The sequence below is a fragment of the Rhamphochromis longiceps genome, linkage group LG12 (assembly GCF_057381845.1).
Source record: "Rhamphochromis longiceps isolate RC_006_pf linkage group LG12, R_longiceps_female_GT1.1, whole genome shotgun sequence".
NCBI lineage: Eukaryota > Metazoa > Chordata > Actinopteri > Cichliformes > Cichlidae > Rhamphochromis > Rhamphochromis longiceps.
Window position 1 is genome coordinate 31,069,758 of NC_140568.1, and position 19,140 is coordinate 31,088,897.

Consider the following 19,140-nt stretch of genomic DNA (forward strand, 5'->3'; position numbering starts at 1 on the left):
TAATTTCATCATAATTTATATAATAAAACTGGCACACTTTAGTTCATCAGCAGCCATTTTCTTCTGTTCCTCTTTTAAACACTAGCCAATGCCATGCTCACAAAAGCCGTGTGTTTTTCATTTTCACTCTCCTCACCAGCTCCTCACCAGGTGGATGTTCTGCAGAACCCACAGTCAACAAAGGCTCCTCTCTGGCTTCCTGTCTTGGGGGATCTCAGACCCACAGATGTTGTGCCTGTCAGGATGATAGATGGCCGTGGTAATCATCAAGCTATAATAACGAAACTGGAGTGAGATGGAGGGGCGAAGGGATGAGAAAGATGGGGTCTGAATTATAATTTTCTCTTTGTTTATCCTTCAGCGGGTTTGGAGACCAGTAACTGTGACACTCGTGGAAACTAAGGTCTGGGAGATGCTGCCGGGAGTCACGGAGATATGAGGGAGAGATGTGAAAGTGAGGAGGGAGAGGGAGAGAGATTAGTACTTAATCATGTGTGGTGCAGTGTGTGAGAGAGCCTACGAGGCCACTCGGGTCTGCTGGATGCACCTGAATCGGGGTGATCGCTTCCTCTCCGCCCCCTCACTCAGATCATCGCTCTGAAGCGCTGACAGAGAGCGGACAGTCGCTCACAATAACCGGCTCTGTAGCAGCCTCCGGCTTATCTCATCTCCCCCCAGCCCCGGTGCCGACCCGCACCGACTGTTCCCCTCTCTATCAACTGAATCTCCCCGACACACCATAGAGGCAGAGCTGCGGTCGTGTTTCACTTTCTTTGCTTGCACGGAGCTCGCATCGTTTCCCCGGATCTTTGTTTCTGGACGGCAGGCTGCGGCTGTGTAATGCCCCGGTGAGTGCTGGATGGTTCCTGGTGTTATCTTTGCGTGTATTTCTTTCTTCTTCCTCTTGTCGTTTGCCACAGAACAGATGCTCTGATAAGATATCTGAGATATGTGTCTGACATAGGGTTGTTAATGTTTGGAATACTTTTCCCCTTAGAAACTGGGCTTTATGTTTTATTACATGCACTTCCATTACATTGTTTTTGTTCTGTCAGAGGGGCGTTTCTAGAGTGTGTGTAGACACACAAAGGCAGCTGCATCAAGCCAGCATGCGCAGAGGGAGAACATGTAGTGTTTCCCATGATGTAAAGTGGGCTAAAACTGCCTTTACGCTTATTGGGAAGTAAACCGAGTATAAAAGAGAGAGAGAGAGAGAGAGAGAGAGAGAGAGAGAGAGAGAGAGAGAGAGAGAGAGAGAGAGAGAGAGAGGAAGACGGAAAAGAAAGAGTAGAAAACAAAGCTACAGAGGTTCCTCTGGGACAGAAAATCATCAGCACAAAGCCAGGAGTATGACAGATGTGCCCTTATTTGCTCATATCTGCTATCACCTACAAATTTAGTAACATCATATTGGCTCATGCCAAGAGTTGACTTTTATTTCCCTCCTCTTAAATATGAATGAATAACTACATTATATTATTTTAAAAAGCATGCACTCTGAATTTAAATCAATTGTTTTTGACATAAACATTTTTTGGACTGGATAAAGCCACTGCATTGTTATTCATAATATATAGCACTGTTGCATAACCCGAAGAAATATAGAGAATAAATGCTCAGTTTGTGTGTGTGTGTGAGAGAGAGAGAGAGAGAGAGAGAGCACCAACATGTCGTTAGTGGTTATGCATTATTTATAAAGTTACCCCAGTGCTGCACCTCCCACTGTCAGTGCTGCCTCTCTAGTCTCTCTGTTCTCACCTTACACTCTTGCAGCCTCTGACTGAGCTTAACATGAGTGTGTAAGTATTTTAAAGGCTGTGGAAATAGGGGGGGGGGGGGGGGGGGGGGGGGGGGGGGGATAAAAGCACCTGCAGTCCAGTTCAGTTACAGGGTGTATGCTCTCCAATTCAAGTAAGAAAGAGCTAAAAGAGGGATGAGTTCATTCTCAACCGTGCCTCGAGGCTTCTGGTAGCACAGAGATTTGTTTTATGGATTGATGACTTCACCTCTGGGGCTGAAGAGAAGGACAAAGTCAATTCTTTTGTTTGCTACCTCTATGTGACCTTCCTGGGTTAGAAATTGGAACTAAAATTGTCTAAAGCAGATCAAAAACTGAAAGGATGAACAAGAAACTGCAATCATGTCAATCTAGTCCACCCTGTCAAATAGACTTTTTGCTTTGATGTGATAACATTTGATGTGCTTTAATATAACGCATATTAAAGCACCATAAAATTGATCATCCTCTCTCTATGCACTCAAAGTTGCTTGCATAGATTAGGTTACACTGCCATTTGGTGTTATGTAATGGTAACTCTGCCGCAACAGACAACGTTAACACCCGGGCTCTGCTGCCGTCTAACTTTCCTTGTTATCTTCCTCGTCTCCAAGCTCTCACCCCGTTTCCTCTTTCCCTCCCCAGCAGCAGGAGCAGCAGATGTGCTGAGCGACGCAGCTAATGGTGGTGTCTTCCTATACTGGCCTTGATGCTGATGCTGCTGAAATCCCTACATTCAGGAAAAGGCAACAGGAAGCAGATTTCTGAGGGATTACACCCAAGCACATGTACACATATGCATACTGAGCGGATACCACAGTTCTAGGATTTGGCTGGCACCCAGGTGTGGAGCTCCCTTTGAATGAACTCGCGTGCCTGAGAGAGGCACTCACTGGTATCATGGAAGAAGAGGAGGAGCCAACAGAGTCTTATTGAATATAAAACACATGACTGCTCCTCCCTTTTTTTTTCCTTGCCTCACCATCAAAGGCTGCTTGATGACTTGTAACAAACAGCGGAGCGTGCATAAACAGAGAAGAGTGCAGAGCCGACCATCCGCCTGCTGCTGCTGCTGCTGTCCCATGATACATCAAGTCAAGAATCAGCCACACGGAGGGTTGTTTCTATGGATACCCCATGCCCTGAGTAGTATTAATAAGGCTCCCTGATATTCTGACTATCTGTGCATGAAGATACAGGCAGAGATTAGAAGTACACCCCTGCAGCAGACTTCAGCTCTAAAATAAAACATCTGTGAGGGAGAGACAGACATCATCACCATCAAGAGTCAAGAGGAAGATGCTGGAGGAAAAAAATAAGTTATTTTTAAACATCCACTGTAGAGGCTTTACCAGCATGTTAAAAGTGTCCCTGTGTGATCACTGACTAAAGCCGAACATTACAGTTTTGCATATTTTTAGCTGTACTGAGTTTGAGGTTTTGCTCAGTTGCACCTTTTCTCAAAGGCATCAGAGTTCATCTTCTTTGTCCTTAGTTTGGGACACACAGGCAACAGATGGTGAAGTACAACTTGAATTGCTCCACACTGGACTAAATGAAGAGGTCAAATGACGCACAAAATCTTATTCTTTAGATCCCATGGAGATCATTTCTTTTCTTGCAATACTAAGAATAGCTCTGAAATTCAGCACAAGCATTTCTTAATAATCCCTTTTAAAGTTTTGGTTGGTCTCTTGAATTGTCACCATTTTTCGTAGGAATAGTCCTGCATTGTGCTTTTGTCTACAAGGAAACATCTATCTACATGTATCTAAATGCAGCAGCTAAGTAAATAAAATTCAGGTCTCCACTCACCAGCAAGATGTAACGTGTGCATAAAAGAGTGAAACAATCATTGCTAATCAAGAGATTAAATCTACCGTCTGGTACCTCGAATCATACATCCCTGTTACCTCCAGAGTGAGCAGCGATGGCCACACAGGACACACCGCACTTTCTCCATGGCTTCGACCTCGGTGGTCACTTTGTTGACCCTCGACCTCTCGGTACAGGTGTCACAGGCTTGGTCCTGTCTGCTGTGGACCAGCGGACTGGAAAGCGTGTAGCAATTAAAAAGCTGGTGATGCGAGACGCCGTGACGGTGAAACATGCCCTGCGGGAGGTAAAGATCACCCGACGGCTGCACCATGAAAATGTGGTGAGAGTCCACGAGGTTTTAGCTCCATATGGACGGCCCTTGCCCCGAGATCCAACCCAGCTCAGCGCCCTCTACATTGTCCAGGAGTGCATGGAGACTGATCTGGCTCGACTGCTGGAGCAAGGGCCGCTACATACAGGTAAATAAAAGGAAGAATACAGAAAACTTGCCCAGCAAATCACCACAAAGTTATAAACAAAGCAGGGTTTTTTTATAACAATTTGGCAAGGCAGAAATCTCACATCAAAACAGTCAAGATGGATAAACAGAAATACAGGCCAGAGGGATACGTATTTATTTTTTACTATTGCCTATATCCAGACATGATAATAGATGTTTTTTAAAGAAGAAAATATGTGCTTATACATTGCATATGGACATTGGGGTACATCGTGATGTGCTGATTTGATTTTTGCCCTTGAGCAGGTCATGCTACTCTGCTGTTCTACCAGCTGCTGAGGGGACTGAAGTTTATCCACTCTGCCAACGTCCTGCACAGAGACCTGAAGCCAGCCAACACATTTATCAACACGGACCAACTGCTGCTCAAGATCGGAGACTTCGGGCTGGCCAGAATAGTCGACCCTCATTATTCTCATAAGGTAAGCGTGAAGACGCACAAGGACCACTGAAGGACCCACGCACACACAGGCACACAAACACACACAGAAGTGCATGATCTGCAGGGAGACTCATGCTGACAAGGTGGCAGCTCATTGCATGGATAGCTCGCTCAAAAAAGTTTTCCAAATGGCCTACAGTGTCTTTTCAAATTGGTAAATGGATGAGTCATATTACAGCAGTACTGTGCAAAAGTCTTGAGCCAACCCTCATTTCTTTATATTTTGCAAGGAAAACTGGAGATTGGTGCATCGATTTATTAAAACACGAGTTTGTACAATTCTAAGAAGTTTGAATGTCAATATTTAGTGTTACCAGCTTCATCCTCCAACACAGCCTGAACTCTCCAAGGCAAATTTTATTGTCATTTCTTCAGGTAGTCTCCAGGCTTCCTTAAGTTCTTCTTTGGATGTTAGCTGCCTTTTGTTCCGTCCTCTGTCAAGATGATCACACACTGATCCAATAATGTTGAGATCCAGGCTCTGGGGAGGCCAATCTATGATAGTGTTTCAGTGTGTAGTTCTATCAGGGCATGTTTTTACTGGACTGGCATTGTGTTTGGAATCACTGTCACACTGAAAAATGAAGCTGCTGCCAAGCAGATGCTTTCAAGATGGTATTGAATGGTGGATCAAAGTCCGACTGTACTTTCTGCGTTCATAATTCCATCAGTTTTGACGTATTGTTGTACCTCTATCTGGACCTCCTCCATACATCATTGACAACGATTAGAAACAAAATTTTCAAATTTGATTGATCATGTCCTCTTGCCTTATGACAGCTGGGATATGCTCCAGCCCTCCTGTGACCCAGAACTCGATGGATGGATGATGAAATAAGAAGTGCTCAAGCTTTTTGCACAGTACTGTAGTTTTTGTAGTCTTTATTTAAGTGCATGTCTATAAGAAAATACTGGTGTGATGACCAAAGAAGAGATTGTGATATGTGCACAAACATTCCCAGATGTATCCCAATTATTCTCACTTAATGTTTTTGTAGGGCATGTAAATAAAGCCAGAGTGCCAAGATCTATTTTGACTGGAAGCTAATTAATGCCTTTTCATTTTTTTATATAAATCTTTAAATCCCTGATCAACCACGAAGGGCTCTGTTGGCCACATTGATTTTGAAATCAAAATAAAAAAATAAAAAATGAAATACTTTGTGCAGCTTGTTCTACAAAAACTAATCATACCAAACATTTCAGCCAACTTGCGGGGGATTTCTTTTCCTCTCTTCTCATTTCTCTGAAGCACCGTATGCCATTCAACTGCTGATGGCTACATCTAGGCAGCACATTGTAATATCAAACATTATCTCTGCTCCATCTCATTATGGTAGAGTTGTTATTAGGGAAGAGACACCAATTCCTCAAACCCTATGTGGTTATCAGGCAGCTGATCACACACAATAAATAGTGTAGTGCTGTAAAAGAATCCTTTCAAAGAAAATTCTTTCTATATTTCAATTTGCAATGAGGAATCTATCAGGTTTCCATTTTATTTTACAACTGGATGCTTATCAATAGTCTGATCCTGCGTATGTAAAGTGCACCTGTGGACCAAGCAGCCAGAATTTCATAATCTCCAATTTTGAGAAGTGTGTAACTGATGTATCTCTCCTTACGCATTGCAGTGCAGGCTAATGTTTGTTTCATATATTCTCTGATTACACATCTCCCTGTTTGATATTGCCAACCTGCGTTTTTCACAAGAAGCTTCCCCTTCACCCCGAACCCAGCTATTTATGTCTTCTTCCCAGAGCTGATATCAAGTTTTTCACTAATTAAACTCTGTGGATAGTCTGGCAATGGCATATAAAGACTTCTGAAAGATTAGTGTGAAGATTTACTGCTCTATTGTTCAGCTTTATTGTGTGCAAAGAGCCCAAAGCCACACTGTAACACTAGCGGGACTGAATGTGTGTGCAAGCTTATATGTTTGTGTGTGGGGGGGTTTGGGTTTGTGCTTGTGAAGAGGAGCTCTTGTGAAAGGCGATCTTTGTCAGCTCAGAGCACGGGACTGGGGATCAGCTGGGTGCAGACACAGGGGTGCATTCGGAGAGGGGGGGTGGAAGGGAAGAAGAGAAGGGAGAGAAAGAACAGATGAGAAGCAAGAGTGAGAAATTTTAAACCGGGGAAGGCTGAGCGAAAGAGCTAAAAAGCTTTGTAAAAAAGTATGAAAGCAGAGGCAGGGAGAAAAAGAAAGAACGTGGAGAAAAGCTCAAAGCGGAGACGTCAGACAAGGGCGAGAAAAAGTCAGAGGCTACAGTTTTTCAAACACATTTCTCCAAAATACTATTTCAGTACTGAAAAAGTGTTTTCCAACACCACTCACACAGTCATGTGAATGTGAAGTACACTCGCTTTTGGTTCTAAGATTTTTTTATTATCAAGATACAATTTTAATTTTTTTTGTCCTTATCAGGTCTTGCAATTAGATAAATGGAACCTCAGACATATTACATGTCACATCTCATTATTTATTTAACAAATATTAAGCCTAAATGCAGAAGCAGTGTGTGGAAAAACACATATTCAACCTTTCTCTTCCAACACCCACCAACTTCCATAGGAATTAAGAGAGTAAGTAACAGACAGGTGCTGCTAATCAAATCAACCCGATTAACTGAGCACATTTATAAAGCAGAGGTTTTGTCATTTTGCTGGTCTGCAGTATTCGACTGCCTGTTAACACAATGCAAAGACATCAGCAATGATCTCAGACAAGTAACTGTTGCTGCTGTTAGAAATCCATTTCTAAACAATTTGAAGCTCATGATTTTACAGCGAGAAAGATTATTCACAAGTGGAAAACATTCAAGTCTGTTGCCAGTCTTCCCAGGAATGCACGTCACAGAAGATTCCCCCCAAGGTCAAACTGTGTATTGCTCAGAGACCCTGCAAAAAAAAAGCAAAAGAAATCCACCAGCTATATCTCAGACTCTATAGAGTTCAGCTAGCATGTTAAATGTTAAAGTTCATGGAAATACAATTAGAAAAAAGCTGAACAAGTATGGCTTGTTTGGAAGGGTTGCTAGGAGACAAGAGAAAGTCTCTTCTCTCTCTAAAAAAAACCAAAACCAGGGCAGCATGGCTTAGATTTGAAAAGCTGCATCTCACCACATTACAAGACTACTGGAAAATTTCCTTTGGACAGATGAGACGAAGGTGGAAATGCGTGGCTATAATATACAGCAGATTCTTGGAGAAAACCAAACACAGCATATCAGCGCATACACTTCATACCAACTGTCAAGCATGGTGGTGGAGGGATGATGATTTGGGCTTGTTCTGCAGCCACAGGAAGTGGGCACCTTACAGTTATCGAGTCAGCCGTGACATCCTCTGTTTGCCAAAGTTTTCTAGAGTCAAATGCGAGGTCATCTGTTCGTCATGTAAAGCCTGGCTGAAACTGGGTCATGCAGCAAGGCTATGATCTCAGACAAACCACCAAGTCTACATTAGAATGAGTCACAATGACAAGAATCAAATGGCCCAGTCAAAGTCCAGGCCCCAACCTGACTGAAATGCTGTAGTGTGACTTTAAGAGAACTGTGCAAATGCCCACAAACCTCAATAAACTGAAGAAATATTTCAAATTTGAGTGGAATCCTCCACAACAATGTGAAAAACTCATAAAGTCAGACAGAAAATGCTTACTTCAAGTTATTGCTGCCAAAGGTGCTTCCTCAAACCACCGAATGATGGGGTGTAATTAGTTTTTCACACACTGCTTCTATATTTGGCTTGGCTTTAGTTTTTAATAAATAATGACATGGTGTAATATGTTTTGTTGTTTAACATCTGGGTTTGTATTTTAATAATATAGACTACAGACAATATTCTAAATTATGTTTATTGTCCTCAGCACTGAAACATGGTGTCTCTTCTTTTTCACACGACTGTTTCTTGTCCTGCGTATCATGACTGATATTATTGTATCAGACCATTGATTTGCTGAGAATAACTGACTGCTAATACGAATCAAAGCTAATACTCTTTGGATGTTGTTTTCAAGGTTTTAAATTCTACCTTATAAAGCAAAAGATTAGTATTTGTTGTAGAAAAAGAATCCTATAATTGAAAATGAAGTAAAATACAGCAATACAAAAGAAAAAGGAAAAAGATAAAAACAGAACAATGGCATGCAGACTGTCAATGCCAAAAAAAAATAGGCTTTATTATAGTAGCAAAATAGTCTTAGGAACCAGTGGACATTCTGTCCCTCTGTTTGGCTACATGACCAAGCACTTAATACTCTTCCTTGTACTGCAACAAGGGGATGTCTTCTGTATTCTACCCACATCACATCCTTCATCTTCAAGGTGGTTGGTTATTACCCCCATGAATGTTTATCTAGGCAGAATCCAGTATGTTCACAAAGTGCTGCATCTGTGTTGCACTTAAGCTCTATAAATATGCTTTAAATGGTTTTGACAACAACATGGACCAATCTTCAGATGACAGCTCACACAAATTAAAAACGTCTAAAGATTTTTGCAAAATATTCAAGAAAAGAAGAATAATCTCATTCATAAGTTAGATAATGCTGCAAAGGATTTCTCAAATTATTATGGATGGATAACGTCTGATGCTATTTGGGCTATTTGTGATGCAGTTTTGATACCAAAGCAGATGCTTTCAGTGAATACAATAGCATTCTCTCTCTGTTGCTCTTATTCAATAATGCAAACCAAAAGTGCCTTTTCAGGCATTTTCTGTTAATGGGCGTAGGCCGCATTAACCTCAGCTGTGATGGAAATTCACAAATGCTGTTAACTTTAAATAAGACTGGTTAATGCTTTAGTATCACAGAAGAACTTATGAAGATTTTATATCATGTTTTTTTTGAAAGAAAGTTGTGATGTGTAATTCTTCCTACTCAATGATCAGACAGACTTCTTCTCTGCATTAGCCATACCTTTTAATACTTGTACTGTATCTCAGTCCAGGCATTGAAATTAGGTTGTTTGAAGAGCTGTCTGGAAGTGTGTTTCTGACTACACAGAGCAAACATTTACTCAGGCAGAGAGAGATGACAGAAGGGCTGAGAGGAGAGAGGCAGAAAACAGAGGGGGAAAACAACATTATTTGTGATGTTATTTACAGTCTACACCGGTAAGATCTTGGTGCTTCTGTGAATGTGTATGTGTGAATGCCACCTGCTGAGGCAGTGCTGGATCTGCCCAGAAATTATTCATTACCTGGATGAAGGTCAGAGCAGAGGAAGGGGGAAGACAGTTGGATAAGGACAGAGTGTTTAAAAGTACCTGGAGAGAAGAGAAGGAGGGAAGAAACAGATGAGAAAGGAGGTAAAGGAAGCTTGTTGAGATGCACTAAAGGCTAGAAGAAAGAGAATAAGTGTGAAGAAAAGAGGAAGGGAAGGGGAACAGGCGCAGCTAATGATGACGCAGAGAAATACTGAGGTGGGAGGTTGGGATGAACGAATGATAAAAAAAGTGGGAGGAAAAAGCAGGAGGAAGAAGGTCAATGGGGACAAAGAGGAAGCAAAGATGGGGGAAATCACCCCATAATCTTAAAGAGTAGCAAAAACACTAAAACAGAAGTGGGGATAGTTTTGGAAACAAAGCAAACACAGCTACAAATGACATATGTGACCACATCTATGCATTGCTTTATAAAACTGAGGCCTAAATTTGCTTTTCCCTTAAAAACTGTGTCCAGGCTTGGGTTGGCCCTGAAAGAAATGTACTTTGGTACTTTTGAAACATCTATCAAACTCTCACCAGGGAGCGTAAACAAGAGCTCAGATATGAAAAGGCAACAGCGGGCCAGACAGATAGAAGATAAGGTCACTGAGTAGTCAGCATCATTTTTTGCACTGTCTCCTGCCACAAAGAAGAGAACAGGCAGTGACTTAGCAGTTACATTCAATGCACGTAGGAGTAGTCTAACTTTTTAAAAAAGAGTCGTACAGTCGTTTTGACATGCAAAGAAAACCTACTTCGGCCAGGCACACCGCGCACAGCGATGTCTAAGTGGGAATCTTGGTGTGGGTGGCCCACAGTGAAGAAGACTCTGAGTCATACTCATAACCTGCTGATCAAGAAAAATTACCCTTTTTCTTTTTCCTATCGAGAAGGCACTTATTTTCAAGCTGTCGAAAATATGAAGCAGCTTTGGGACGCATCAAAAGCGTGAGAAAGCAGGCCAGCCCTTTTTTGGCATAGTACCCCCAGATGATTTACTGACACGAAGAGTTTCAAGTGTGATAGCTTATCTGAATGAGGAAAAAAATTCAAGCTGTCTGTATTTTATTGGCTTAAATAGAGTAACTCTTTCCCCCAAAAAAATAGATAAGAAGATAGGAGACTGGTGAAAAGGAGAATAGAAAATTACTTTAGGAGAGCGGAGGATAGAAGGAAAGAAGAGCAACGAGGATAAAAAAAAATGAGGGCTAGAGAGGCAGAAAGGATAAGAGAATAGTGCTAAGAGGCATATTAGACATGTATGCCATGAGCCATTGTGGGGTTCATTTTCTATCTATTTCTGATCTTTGCCAGTTAGTCATCAAATTCAAATTAGCCTGAGAGATGGGCAACAGAATAGCGTCCCAGCACAATGAAAAGTTTATGTGAGTGATGTCAGTCATTATAAAACAATTCACAGCAGCTGAGTGGAAAAGCAGTGAAGACTACATCTGCCTTTTCCTGCCAAGAAATCTAAAAATGTGTGAGGGGAAATATAACCGCATTTTCTCGTGCAGTCTGCTCTCTTTTCAAGCTGGGCTGTGAAGAAGTTTAAGAGCCTGGGGCAGTGAAATTTGGCTCAGGAGAACTACGAGGGGAATAGAAATATGATGTAGTAAGTGAAGGTATTTTGAGATTTTACAAGGCTGGAGAGTGAGAGGTGGGGTGATATACAAGAGGTGGGGAAAGTGTTAATGATAGCAACAGGCAGAAACATCTCATTATCTCTACATCAGGGAATATGCGGACTTATCTCTGTGGTGACTGGCGTATCTCTGTGCATAACATCATTATTCACAAAGAGGATTTTTTAGAGAATTAGATAGAGTCCTCTGAATCCTGTCAGAGCAGCACTAATGAGGACTTATGTTGTTGCTTCGGTGGAAATTCAGGGCAATCCATTTTAAAGACAAACAACTACCAGCAAACTTTATACGTATTCAAGTACATGCAGCCTGCTAACAGTCCAATCTGATGCATGCCCGTCGTATATGAAAATAACTTAAGATTCTCAGAGCTTTCATTTTCTGTATTTCTCACTTTCAACAATTTTATCCCTCTGCTTTCCTTATCCAGGGCTATCTGTCGGAAGGTTTGGTAACTAAATGGTATTGCTCCCCACGTCTGCTGCTGTCACCCAACAATTATACCAAGGCCATAGACATGTGGGCTGCGGGCTGCATACTGGTTGAGATGCTCACTGGACGCATGCTATTTGCAGGTATGTCTACTGTTTTTAATGCGTTCACCGTTTAAGTACTGTCATTTTCAACCTTATTACTAATATATAGAGAAATTCTCACTCTCCAGAGTAGATGTAGTTCTTCCTCACAGGCTGGTTTGACCTCCATCAGCCCTCTACACCACAGGGCTGGCATCATAAACATATAGGTGTTCTTTGTTCCTTAGTGTTCCTGCATTTTTTAAATTTCATACATCAGATGTTAGAGGTGTTTTCCTTGGCTTTTACTTAACCCGCAGACTAGAGTGGAAACAGCATATATTTGTTTACCAGAGAGGAGACCGCATTCTCCCTTCCAAACAAACTACCACTGCTTGCATATTTCTTGCAGCTACGACTCTGTTGATATAGCTCCACCTGCTGGTGTCCATTGGCTTTATGAAACATTTAAAGGGAACTTCACCATGTGTCAGATGAGCTGAAAATGCTGCTTTGCTGCTCTGTGTTAGAAGAAGACTTGCATGCCACAGAAGCATGCTACACTTCTGATTACTCCGCATTCAGTGACTTCAAAATATGAATTTTCCCTCCAGCTGTCAGAGGTAAAATGCTCTTTGTGAACTATAACTGAGTGGAAACTTACGACAACTGATTCCTCCCAGTTGATGCAGGCACAGCAACAAGCTAGGGTAGTTAGAGTAGATGTCTGCCAGTGTAGATGGGTTGCAGGATGTTTATTCCTTAATGTGAGAGTGGCCAAAAGAACAGTGTGCCCAAAGTTTCAAGTTTACTGATTCCACAGGGTGTGGTGTGAAATTTGAATGCTTTAGTAGTAATTTCCACCTAGTTGTTAACTTACTGTGTCTTTAAATTGACATCTTCCATCTCCCAGATATTCATGCTTGACTCTTAAAGTTGACGTTTCCCCCCAGCTTATGTAACTGATCCTCTGTCTCTTCTGAACTTGCTTCTGATTGGTTGTGTCTTGCTCCCAGGAGCTCATGAGCTGGAGCAGATGCAGCTGATTCTCAACACAGTGCCGGTGCTGAGAGAGGAGGACAGGCAGGATCTGCTACAGGTCAAACATCAGAGGCTACTGCAAGTCATATTAGCATTATAATGTCTGACTGATTATTAAGCCTGACATTCATTTTCCCAGCTTTGGAGAGCAATTTTTTTTTTTAAAAGAAATATTGATTATGTCAAGAACTGCACATATTATAATATCTGAAATAATCATGCACTCCCCCCTGTTTTTGTTATGAATGTAGACTAAAGACTATGTCACTTCACCTCTGTGAACTTGCATTTTGAATTTAATAAATCTAACAAGACGCAATAAGACGCATGATAAACAAAATATATGTTTCATTCACCCGACCATTTTATTGCTTTTACTTTTTCCCCAAATTTTCTTTGAATAGTGAGATATTATCATTTTTATTAATCAAGTTATTAACGTCTGATGTTCTGAAAGGCTTAATTTTGTACAAGGTTAAATGTGTCTTTTTTCAGCGTGGAATGCCTTAAATGTAAACAAAATAAATAAATAAAATAATGAAACATAAGTAATATTTTAACCATGCATTTCTAGGTGATGCCTTCATATGTCAGTCATGAATGGAAGGTGAAGAAACCCTTTTCTGAACTTCTGCCTGAAGTGGATCCTCAGGGTGAGTGATGGGGACTGAGTGATGGGGAGAAGAGGAAGGTCAAGGACTTTAAAGTATGAAGGGAACAAATAATGGAAGTGCTAGAAGGGAGAAAAAAAGATATAGAAAACCACAGCTCTTCTGACCTGTGACAGATGAAGTGATGCTGGAGTCGTGTGAAGATGTTTGGAGGTCTAACACATATAATTTAGGCTTTACTCCCACACCTTCTTTTCCCCTCCCAGCTGTGGACTTCCTTGAGCGTATCTTGACCTTTAACCCCATGGATCGCCTGACAGCTGAAGCGGCGTTGTCTCACCCCTTCCTTCAGCAGTACTCTTGTCCAGAGGACGAGCCCACTTCATCGCATCCCTTCCGCATTGAGGATGAGCTGGAGGACAGCCTCATCACTGAGCAGAGCCTCAGCAACAGCAATAGTCAGGCCTCCAGCATCCAGTGGGACAGGTGTGTGGATTTTTTTTAATCACCAGTGGGGAAAATTGGATCATGTTTTCCTAGTCATTCTTAGTATGTTTTAATAATAAAAATACTACTAAAAATGATCTGTTGATCATTTTCTCATCAAATCAACTACCAATCTCAGCTGTTCATTCGTGTATTTTCAGATTACAACTTAAATGTATGTGTTTGAGCACAAATTATTTACTCCTGACTTGTAATTTCTGCCTTTCTGCAGGTACGAAAACAGTTTATCAACAGTTATGTGCTGGCAACAATCAGGTGGGAGGTGTCGCTGCGTGCCCCCTTGTCACATTACCTCTGACCTGGGAGACACTACAGAGGAAGAGGAGGTGCAGAGAGACCCCCGGGCCAGTTCCAGCTCACTTGTAGAGGAGGCTCAGGTTGGATATGCTTCCTCCCTTTTCTAGATACTAGGAGACTGCTGTACTGGCACTACTAGTACTGTAATGTCTTTGTTATGCAAAGACATAAGTGAAGATGTTGGATGTTGGTCAATAATTTTTCTACATTTTAAAGCAGGGATACTGCAAGTGTCAGCAGTTCTTGTAACCCTGTTGGCTCTTGTCACAGTGAGATGACCATATTGTCTCAGTTCCTATAATTCCCCCCTCTTCTTGCTTCCTCTCACTGGCTTCCACAGAGATTCAGAATTCATTTAAAATGTTATTAATTACATATAAAACCCTACATGGCCAGGCTTCTGAGTATATTTCAGACCTGCTGATAACTTATTCTGGCAACTTTTGACTGTGTCACACTTGACTATGCTTTTGTCCTTTCTCTGTAGTATTTATTCTGTCATGAGCTTAAGTTTCATTGAACACATGGGATATGAGTCAACACAACTAGAATTAATTGCTTATTGAAATTAATTACTTTTCCCTCACCAACTGTCTCATATAGGTTGATCCACGCAAATATTCCCACAGCAGCTCGGCGGAGCGCTTCCTGGAAAACTCTCACTCCTCTCTGGAACGTGCCTGCGGTTTGGGATACGGGGAGGTTGACTGTGGCCGCTCCTGTGATTACAAAGTGGGCTCTCCTTCGTATCTGGATAAAATTGCCTGGCGAGAGGGAAAACCTCAACACTACTCAGAGCCTAAGCTCATCCTTGATCTGTCACACTGGAAGCGTAACATTAACAGCCTCCTTGTGCCTCCTGAGCCTATTGGTGGCAGCATGGAGGATCTGGGAGAGATGAAGGAGGAGGAGGCAGCGAAGGAAGAGGAAGACAAGGAGACAGGGGATTTGTTCCAGGAAATCTCTCGCTGGGTTGAGAGCACCCAGTCTCGTCTGCACTCACCCAGTCCCAGTCCTTCTTTGGAGCAGCAGTCACCTTCCTGCTACACTTCCTCGCCACCTCTCCCTCTGTCCCCTACTGACCTCCCAACTCCAGTCTTCCACTACACGGAGGTTGTGCGGCAACCATCAGAGTACGATGAAGGCAGACTAAGCCCATTTCGCCCTATCATGTCTTCCTCTTATGCCCTCCCATTACTTCTTCCTTCATCTCCCACCTCCCTACATCCTCCTCATTCATATCAAACGGTGTCTTCCCCCACCACCACCACACAATTTTTCCAGCCCACAGAATCTCAGCCGCTTTCTTCCACTTCTTCCCTTTCTCAGCCAGTAAACGCTGACTCCCTGGAGTCTCTTCCTGTCAAACAAAAAGAGCGTCTGTTTGACCTAGATGTGTTTATATCCCGAGCACTGAAACTGTGCAGGCAGAGAAAGGAGAAAGCAAGCGGGAAGAAAGCGAAAGAAGGAGGATGGATGGAAGAAAGCAAACAGCCAAACATTAACCGAAAAGTACCCGGCTTCCCAGAGCACAGGACTCCATCACCACAGACGCCACAGACTCCCAACTCTTGATGTTGAATTTCAACTGCAGGTACACCACAGCATCATACCGGGTAGCACTCCCAAATGCTCATAGTGCTTTACATTGTGAGCAGTGCCCGTGGTTTAATATGCTGCTTAAACATTAGACCATAGTGTTAGCAGCTTTTGTCTTTTTTGGTACTATTGCAACAACGCACTATATGCTGTGATAAAACAACCCCCTGACTTAAGCAAGCAATCTTCCAGCTTCGTCGTGAGATGTTCTCAGGCAGTTAGAGGTCAGAAATGTGGACCACATTTGCCAATGCAAGCAGCAAAGATTTGATTTACATGAGCATATTTTAAAGCAATCAGCTGACATTCCTTATTAACTGAGGTTTGCTCTGATCGATCAGACAACAATTTCATTTTGTGCCACAAACATTTGCAAATGACAAAAGAAGGAACAGTCAGCTGCTGGTATCACCTCCCTACGCTATTAATAACTAATAGCTTAAGCCTGTTTTAGGCTTGCTTTCAATTTGTTTTTCTTACAAGATTCTGTACTTATTCTCTACTTCTTACTGTTTGTAATCCTTTTCAGAACAAAAATTCAAGTGGTCTTCCAGCGGTGAGTTTCACCAGCTAATAATAGTGACACAGAAGGTGTTTTTCCGGTGTGTCTCTGAATGTATTTATTGGAAAAATAATCCATCATATTATGCTACACGATGACCCATAAGGAGTTTAACACTCTAACAGCAACTTCATTTTGTCACTGCTCCAAACGGCCTGTCAACTTGTAAAAAATACAGTCAGATTTAATTACATACTATATTTCTCAATGACTAGTATTTTTGTGTTTGTATTTTTCTTGTGCTCTTTGTTCATTGCTACAACCCATGTTCATGTTATTTGGAGTGAATTGTGTTCTTGTTGAATGTGGAATGCCCTGTGGTAGTAATTTTTGACTATCAGACAGCTATGGTTTCTTGTTTGCTTGATGCACCAAGCAAGGTCTGTTTTACACTGAACATATACTATCCTCTCGTTCCAAGACAGCCACACAGAAATCTTTCATGCAAACAACGGTATACTATATTTTGAAGTATATGGATACTTTACAACCTTTGCAGGAAATTATTTGTACTCAAAACTTTTTAGTGGTTTGCAGCAGCCAGATTAATACATGAAACTCAAATAAAAAGAATTAAAAAAATAGACCCAGGTAAATGGCAGGTGAACATTAAGCAGTAGGTGAAGGCTGCTGGCTTGTGCCTCATAGTCTGTTAGTCAAGAGCTTCTCACATTCTCTTGAACTGTGGAGCTAAAACTGGCTTTACAAAACTCTTCAACGCTAGTGCCAAACGTAACCCAGTTAATTTAACATTCCTTTTATTCTGTGGCCTCAATCCCTCCATCTCAAATGTCACTGTTTGAAATGTGATATTCTGCTGTTAACTGATCAAAGAATGTACGAGTTGAGTTGTAATGCTGAAATACACTATATGGATAGAAGTACTGGGGCACCTAAATATTACCCCTACAGGAGCTGGGATGGAAACCAATTCCACGAAGCTCCCCGTGCACAGTTTTTGTCCTGATGTGAATGCCAGAGGAGGTTTTGATCACTGCAGTTATTGAGTCAGCAGTGCAAAAAATAACCCTTAAAGTTGATAATGGAAGATAAAATACATTTGAAAAAGTGACAAAATCCATCCACAGACACACATAAATACAAACTGGCATTGCAACAGTGGCATTCTTACTGTGTAACTGTGTGTTTAGCATCCTATTACTTCTTTCACATATGTTTGTACAGGTAGACTGTATAAATGCTTGATTTTATATACCACAGGACTGAAAACACCTGAATTCAAAGATTAAAGGGTGTGGCCTGTCACTTTTGTCCATATAGTGTACGTGAAACATACTGCCAGCAACACAACAGAATAAGAATGTTTTATTCCTTTCGTATTATCAAATAATAAGTTGAATCCTTCCTTAAAATCCATACAAGCCACACACAGGTCGAAGTTGTCTCGAGTCTTAGCTGTTAACTGTGCAGATGTAAGTTGTTCTAAAACTGTTGACTCTCATGCTGTCTGCACCTGTAATGCATGGTGTAGCCTACATACAGATGCTGTAGGCACATTTTCACTTGCACAACTTAGTATGACTTCCAAAGAATTGAGCCATACATGAGATTTGCCATAAGTACAACCTACGAGACAGCAAAGCCGAGTTGGTTCTTTTAAACATCTCAGTGAAGCACAGGTAGTGTCACTAGCACATACAGAAATACAGGAGTTCACCCTATTTTTTGCCAGTAAACTGCGGTCCACCTAATCAAAAGGAATTTTGCTTTAAGTCAAACACAAAGGATCATATTTTGCATTAGCAAATTTCTTCTGAGCTGCAGGTAGAGCAAAGCCAGCAATAACGTCACTGAAAAGTATCTGTAACACATGTCGGTACTGAGCCGAAGTTAATTATTTTAAGTGTTTAAAGCAATGTAGAAAATGTGCCTCGGTACACCTCAATACTTCCAGCTTGCTGAATGTAACGTGTCCTTTTCCTTCTGCATGGCTCTTCAAAAAGCTCAACGGTTGTTGTTTTCATCATGTGTCACTTTGTGATAAGAGTCATGTTTCTGTGGGCACCTATTTATGTTGTATCCATGCTTCAGGGAGGCCTCAGCTTTTCATTTGGGAGAATCTGTGACATTTTTAATTCTCTCTATATTGATAGTATCTCTTTTGGAGTTTCTGTTCTTGCTGGAAAATTAATAAAACAGTACTAAAACTATTTTTTGATGTCATATTTGACTGCACTGGTATAATAATGTAATGGTGGGGAAACTCAGGCAGTAACACTCCCTAGCAGGAAACACAACTCCAATCCTAACTCTGTCAAGCACAGATGGGAGTCTCAGCCCAAAATCCACAGAATCCAAATGATCTGCCAGCTTTCACAGGAAGCCCCCACAGTTTCTATGTCCACATGTTAGAGTTGTTTTGGCAACACGAGGGGGAAATGTTATGACTAATCAGAATACAGAATGTATATTTCGTTACTCAGTTTATGATAATGCACTTGGGGGGAGGGTTGAAAAAACTGTTAGAAAATTGGCTTGTTTCGCTAAATTTGTATTTTAAATTGCATTTAAAATGTAAATGCATTCTCTTGTATAAAATAGTGTGTTAAAAAAATATCAGCATACATATCGACT

The 19,140-nt window shown here is 41.5% G+C and overlaps 1 protein-coding gene across 2 annotated transcripts; it reads left to right on the forward strand.

The window, feature by feature from the left end:
- Positions 1–303: 303 nt before the first annotated feature.
- mapk4 (mitogen-activated protein kinase 4) lies at positions 304–18,716 on the forward strand. 2 transcript variants are annotated; one of them, XM_085425776.1, is made up of 9 exons: positions 304–848; positions 2,423–4,074; positions 4,362–4,537; positions 11,844–11,988; positions 12,945–13,027; positions 13,544–13,622; positions 13,847–14,066; positions 14,299–14,464; positions 14,988–18,716. In XM_085425776.1, exons 2-9 carry the CDS (start codon positions 3,708–3,710, stop codon positions 15,957–15,959), a joined length of 2,208 nt encoding a protein of 735 aa, XP_085281902.1. In that variant the 5' UTR covers positions 304–848; positions 2,423–3,707; the 3' UTR covers positions 15,960–18,716. The 2 variants fall into 2 exon arrangements, with proteins under 2 accessions (XP_085281902.1, XP_085281903.1); XM_085425777.1 differs by having other exon boundaries at positions 2,426–4,074.
- Positions 18,717–19,140: the final 424 nt, after the last annotated feature.